The sequence below is a fragment of the Cebus imitator genome, unplaced genomic scaffold, assembly GCF_001604975.1.
Source record: "Cebus imitator isolate Cc_AM_T3 unplaced genomic scaffold, Cebus_imitator-1.0 Scaffold136, whole genome shotgun sequence".
In the NCBI taxonomy this organism is placed as follows: domain Eukaryota; kingdom Metazoa; phylum Chordata; class Mammalia; order Primates; family Cebidae; genus Cebus; species Cebus imitator.
This window is the reverse complement of record NW_016107451.1, coordinates 2,088,877-2,095,269: the sequence shown is the minus strand read 5'-3', so window position 1 is coordinate 2,095,269 and position 6,393 is coordinate 2,088,877. Positions and strand designations below refer to the sequence as shown.

Genomic DNA, 6,393 nt, shown 5'->3' with positions numbered 1-6,393 from the left:
GGATTATAGGCATGAGCCACCGCGCCTGGCTTTAAACACGCTTTCAAGTGCTAAGATGCTGTTGGAGCTCTGGTGCTCAGACCGCTTTGTTTTTGGCCCAGTAGGGAGGCTTTAGAGAGTAGGGTGCTGGCAGAGTTACCCAAAGACATGGGGCTCTATCCCACTGCTTTCTAATTTTTTTTCTGAACAGACCTGAAGCATTTCTTGGCAGCAGACTTCCAAGACTAGAGTCACTCCCTCAGATGATGGAAAGCTTTGCTTTCTTTTCCTCATGGAAAAAATAATTCTTGGGGAGAGGCAGTGTGTGCTTAACACACAAGGGGATGTGAGGCTATTACAGCATGCTTCTTGCTCTCCAGGGTGTTATTCTTGTTGGTGAGACAAACATTGGTTCTCTCTCTTCTATCTGCACTGACCCATCTTTGAGTCTCAGCATTTTTTTTTTCTGTTTTGTGACAGGATCTCTCTGTCACCCAAGCTGGAGTGCAGTGGCACCATTATGGCTCACTACAGCCTTGACCTCATGGGCTCAAGTGATCCTTCCACTTCAGCCTCCCAAGTAGCTGGGATTATAGGCGTGTACCACTATGCCCAGCTGATTTTTCCTTTCTTTTTTTTGGGGTAGAGATGGGGGTCTCACCATGTTGCCCAGGCGGGTCTCAAACTCCTGGGCTCAAGCAGTTCTTCCATTTTGGCCTTCCAGAGTGGTATGATTACAGGCATGAGCCACTGTACGCAGCCACTGTCTCAGCGTTTTGATGAAGGTGCTGCAGATTAACAGCGGTGAATAGGAGACTGGTCATGAGGTAGAAAGTGTGAGAGGATGATCATATGGTATGGGGACAGCTCTGAAGGGGAAGTAGTGGGTGCTAACGTCCACATAGGAAAGATAGAAGGGTGGGATTAAAGAAGGCTTCTTTGGAAGAGGTGACAACTGAGACCCAAAAAATGAGGACATAACTGGGTGGAATGGTGGTGGGCTTAGCAGCAGGGAGATTGAGGGAAATGTATTCAGGCAGTTGGAACCACGTGTGCAGAGCTCCCGGTTTAAGAGAGCATATGAGGGCCAGGTGCAGTGGCCCATGCCTGTAATCCCTGCTATTTGGGAGGCTGAGGCAGGAGAATCACTTGAACCCAGGAGGTGGAGGTTCCGGTGAGCTGAGATCACACCATTGCAGTCTAGCCTGGGTGGCAGAGTGAGAGAGACTCTGTCCCCTGCCAAAAAAAAAAAAAAAAAAGCAAGGTATGTTTAGGGAGCTAGGAGAAGTCTACTGTAGTTGGGGTGCTGTGTACAATGATGAGAAGTGAGTGATGAGGCTGCAGGGGACACATTATGGGGAGTCATGAAAACCATATCTACCTTCATTTGTTTTTTCAGCATCCTCAGCCATGTTTTTTTTCAGGGGTTTTCCTTTCTTCTTTCAAGTGCTTTTCAGTTTTAATCTTGGGGGAAAGAACCTTTTGAGCCTATGATTATCTCCTAACTACTGTCCTATTTTGTTTATCAGAATGCAAGACTTGTAGGATGTGTAAATGTAGCTTTTGTGTCTTCACCATTGTTTACTCTAGAATTCCCTGATCCTGGACTTTCGAATTCTCTTATAAAAGGTTTTCCAGTTGTCATATTCATTCTTAGGTCCTCTGAAGTGGGACCTCCAGAGCCTTCTGTGCAGGGTTGCCTGATGGATCCTGGAGTCCTTTAGGTGACATTTTTCTCAACTCTTCTCCTCTGTTTTGTTTTATAATGAAGCTATTTGGAATGGGAGGATTTATTGTTACTGTAGAATATTTTATTTTTTGTGTGAGATGGAGTCTCCCTCTGTTATCCAGGCTGGAGTGCAATGGTGTGGTCTCAGCTCATTGCAACCTCCACCTCCCAGGTTCAAGCGATTCTCCTGCCTCAGCCTCCCAAGTCGTTGGAACTACAGGTGCATGCCACCACACCTGGCTAATTTTTGTATTTTTAGTAGAGACAGGGTTTACCTATGTTGGCCAGGATGGTCTCGAACTCCCGACCTTGTGATCTGCCCGCCTTGGCCTCGCAAAGTGCTGGGATTGTAGACGTGAGCCACCGCGCCTGGTCTGGAATAATTTTTAGAAGAGATTAAAAAGGTTAAAATGGAGTTACTGTGAGTTTCAGAGTATAAAGTTTAACAATTTTCTAAAAGTTTTAAATAGTCCTAGGTGTTCTTTTTTTATTTTCATTTTTTAGAAAGAGCAGTTTCTGTGGTGTTTAGACACCCTACTGGGTAGAGAAGTAATTGATGATTGCATAATCAGTAGATGTAGCTGTTGGGAGATGAAGGGAAAATGGGCTCATCAACAGATACGGGACTATGTCTCATAAGTGTCTGATCCATCTTTCACCTTGTTTTCCATTCCTCCTCTAGCCAGCTCCAAGTTAGGCCTTCAAGCATTTAAAAAATACTGAGCATTTTTAAACATTGAGGTTATGTAATGAGATCCTACTTTTTTTCTTTTTTCTAAAAAAATGTAGTTATATGAACCACATTATAAAGGAGAGTAATATTGTAGACCATAAATCCAGGCTCATGGTGCATACTTGATAAACATCTTATTAAATGAATGAATATAAAAGAAATAAATTCACTCACCTTCTTTATGGGCTCTTAACTCCTGTGCCAAACAGTCTAATATTTCATTTTTTCAGATTCCTTTCTAGTACTTGGGAAATTTTTTAAAAATCTGCTATTTCAAGGTGTTTTGAGCATGAGAACAAGCCCCTTAGCCTCTGTACCTGTCCTCTGCCCAGCTTCTGATGCTCTCATGTGATTGCAGGTACTCTGTTCCACCTGAGCATGGAAAGCGGTTGGAACGCCTCGCCAAAGGTATTGTGTCTCCCCTTTTTGCTGGGTTGGACTCTCCTACAAGCTGTACTTCTTGCTCTAAACCAAAATGTGCATTCCCCATGGTCAGATTCTTGCAGGTCCTATCATAGGCCTGCAGGCGAGGGTGAGTCACATTGGGTACTGTAAGAGGGCAGTGACAGAGCCTTTTTCTTCCTTTTTTCCTGTGCAACGACTTGGTCATTCCTTCTTTGGTTGTCTGTGCCTCAGTTTTACTGAGCAGGAGTGCTTCTTTGACCAGGGATAACGAACCAGACCCAGTATGACTGGTGTTTCCACTAAAGACCCAAATGTTAAAGAAAAAGCTGAATTTTGTTTCTTTTAAGTGGACTTAGATAGATTTGTACATCTAGAGAACATATTTCAGGAAAGCCTGGGTAGATAATACTATAGCTGCATTACTGAAGAAAGAACAGGGGTACACGTGACTGGAGAAAAGGTCCTAAATAGTTTCAAAGCTCTATAAGAACAGAGGCAGCTTGGGTGACCTTGGTTTCCCAAACAGGATTTCATTACCCATGTAATGCCTCCATGGGAGTGAGCCCAGAGACTCACTGTAGAATCTTAGAATTCTACAATGCGGAGCTATGAGGATCCCTGGAGGTCACATTGGTGATTCATCCTGTTTATTATTCAGATGAGAAGCACAGGTGTGAAGTGACTCCAGGATTGCAGAGCTAGTGTGGAGCACTGTGTTAACCCATATCCTTTCAATTAAATAGGCTTTTTCCCTGGAAGTGCTCAAAGCTGTGAGGCATTTCTTCGCCACAAAATGACCCTGATTTCCCCGTTAATGCTGAAGAAATATGGAATTCCCTTTGACAAGGTGAGCTCATGTTACCTGCAGAAGTTCTTAGGCTTACAGACACTACTCTTTCTGGCCTTTGTTTTACAGAGTTTTATTCTAGTTCATCATTATACCAGGACAGGGCCAAAGCTTAAGCAAACTATGTAGCAACACTTTGCTCTAAGGGCAATAAAGGTGGGGCACTGTACCCTCCTGGTGCCAGAGGAGAGTCAGATCCCTTTGAACAAAGCTCATTTGGAGGAATGGTTAATTATAGTCTTGTCATCTGCTAAGTCTAGGCTTTGCATTTTGTAGAAGACAGCAGGACCCCAGGGATTTTATGACTTACCCTTTGTTGCTCAGCTAAGTTGTGGTGGAGCCCAGAATTCCAGTTCTGTGGACTTCTGCCATTTGAAGCAGCTGCTTCAAGCCTGCTCTTGTTCAGGTGACTCAAGAGGCCGGAGAGTTTATGATCACTTTCCCTTATGGTTACCATGCCGGCTTCAACCACGGCTTTAACTGTGCGGAGTCTACTAATTTTGCTACCCGTCGGTGGATTGAGTATGGCAAGCAAGCTGTGCTGGTAAGTCTGCTTGATTTCTTTCTATAACACCATGGCAAAAATGAGCAAATTCTGGTTAGAGACATTGGCTGGTGATTAGACTATTTCTTGAAGCTGCTGGAGTTCAGCAACAGAGGGGCTAGCCGTATGTCAAAGTATTAACATTGTGTGTTCATAAGGAAGTTTTAAAAATGTGTTCAGATTTGGGAAGTATAAAATGAGGTTCTGTGCTTTAGTCTGTTAGGTACCAAAACCACATCCATACACGTTAATATTCTTGCCTTAGCCACTCTGAGATTTCTGTGTTGAAATTCTTAGGGGTTTCCTTTACTCTAGGGAAGCAGCAGGGCTGAGCCTTTGACTAGTAGTAGTAGACTTGTTTGTATGTTCCCGGGTTGGACAGGGAACAAGGGCAGGTGGCTGTTAACCATCCTGTGGGCCTAAGTGCGGAGCCTAACCACCCTCTGTGAGCCTAACCATCCTGCAAGCCTGTGGACCAAAACAATGTGGTTATAAACCATCTTGCACTTGTTTCTATGTGGAGGGAGGAACTAGGATGTGAGGGTGAGTGGAAACAGTAAAGCATGCTTACCTGGTGCTCTTCTGGTTCCTGATGACAGTGCTCCTGTAGAAAGGACATGGTGAAGATCTCCATGGATGTGTTTGTAAGGAAGTTTCAGCCAGAAAGGTACAAACTTTGGAAAGCTGGGAAGGACAACACAGTTATTGACCATACTCTGCCTACGCCAGAAGCAGCCGAGTTTCTTAAGGAGAGTGAACTGCCTCCAAGGGCTGGCAACGAGGAGGAGTGCCCAGAGGAGGACATGGAAGGGGTGGAGGATGGAGAGGAAGGAGACTTGAAGACAAGGTAACCCAGCAGCCCTTTGGTACTGGCTGTGTGAGGGAGGGATGTCTGGGTAGGTCCCATAACCTGCGGAGAGACTGTTTCTAAGAGGCTGTTTGTGCTCCGGCTAAGGGGAGTGTTGTTGGTCAAGGTTCCAGAAACTGGAGAGCCACAGCATTCAGGCACTTTCTGAATGAGACACCCATAGTGGGCATGCAGTCTGCTGGAGCAAGGGGTCATTTCTATGAGGGCCAAGGGCATGTATGTACGAAGGTCGGGCTCCCTATGAGCCAGATAAGTCATGTTTTCTCATCATATGACAGGGTCTTTTAAAAAGAAGTGTAGTGTGGATGAGACTCAAGGGCATTGGTGATGTCGTGATTTAAGCCTGCAGTGAGTGCCATTGGTGGCTGAGCCAGGGGATCTGTGCTCTGAGGAGAATTGATCCTGGGCCATGTGGGAAAGAAAGGAGGGACTGTTCCTTGGTACCTACCATATGCTGGGCACTTTGCCAACTACTCTGCATACCATTTCTTAATCCTCACAACAAATCTGAGGTGGGTGGTGATAGCTGTATTTTCCAGATGATGGAACAAGCTCAGAGAGGTGAAGTCCTTTGTTTCAAGTCACACAAGTAAGAGGTGTCCCTGAGTTTTGAGCCAGGCCCGACAGGCTCTGGCCATTCACTTTGGGCTGTGTGTAGATGTGTGTGAATGTGTTTGAGTAAGTGGATGTATATGTGAGCTCTTAAAAGATTTGCCCTCTCTGTTGCAGCCTGGCCAAGCACCGAATAGGGACAAAGAGGCACCGAGTTTGTCTTGAAATACCACAGGAGGTGAGTCAGAGTGAGCTCTTCCCCAAGGAGGAACTGAGTTCTGAGCACTATGAGATGACGGAGTGCCCGGCTGCCCTCGCCCTCGTGAGGCCCACCCATAGCTCTGTGCGTCAAGTTGAGGATGGTCTTGCCTTCCCAGGTTAGTTGACTATGGTATATTTTTCACAACCCTAACTCCACATGTGTCCCGTGTTAGATGTCATACTGAGTGTTAGGTCCGAAATAAAGGAGAGTGACAGGTCTGTGAGCAGGTAGCATGCTTAGAGTGTGAGAAGTGCTTTGGGTAGGGATGTTCAGGGTGGACTGGGCACATAGGGAAAAGCTCCTCCCTCTGCCTGGTCAGGGGTCAGGGAAACACTGGAGGTTTTGGTGAAGGTGACCCTTAAAAGGTAAGTAGGACCTTTCCCAGCAGAGAGAGAGAGAGGAGGGATATAGAAAGGGCGTCCCAGAGGGGAGGAGCAGGGCACAGGCTTGGAGATGGGAAATTTTTTTTTTTTT

At 45.6% G+C, this 6,393-nt stretch overlaps 1 protein-coding gene across 2 annotated transcripts in view; it reads left to right on the top strand.

Annotated features, from left to right (window-relative positions):
- Window positions 1-2,702: 2,702 nt before the first annotated feature.
- KDM4A (lysine demethylase 4A) overlaps window positions 2,703-6,393 on the top strand; it is a 39,474-nt gene continuing 35,783 nt past the window's right edge. For both annotated transcript variants that reach the window (XM_017541690.2, XM_017541691.2), the window contains exons 1-5: window positions 2,703-2,849; window positions 3,590-3,693; window positions 4,100-4,237; window positions 4,837-5,084; window positions 5,835-6,034. In XM_017541690.2, coding sequence (XP_017397179.1) covers window positions 2,780-2,849; window positions 3,590-3,693; window positions 4,100-4,237; window positions 4,837-5,084; window positions 5,835-6,034 — 760 coding nt within the window. In that variant the 5' untranslated portion in view covers window positions 2,703-2,779. The remainder of the gene's footprint in view (window positions 2,850-3,589; window positions 3,694-4,099; window positions 4,238-4,836; window positions 5,085-5,834; window positions 6,035-6,393) is intronic.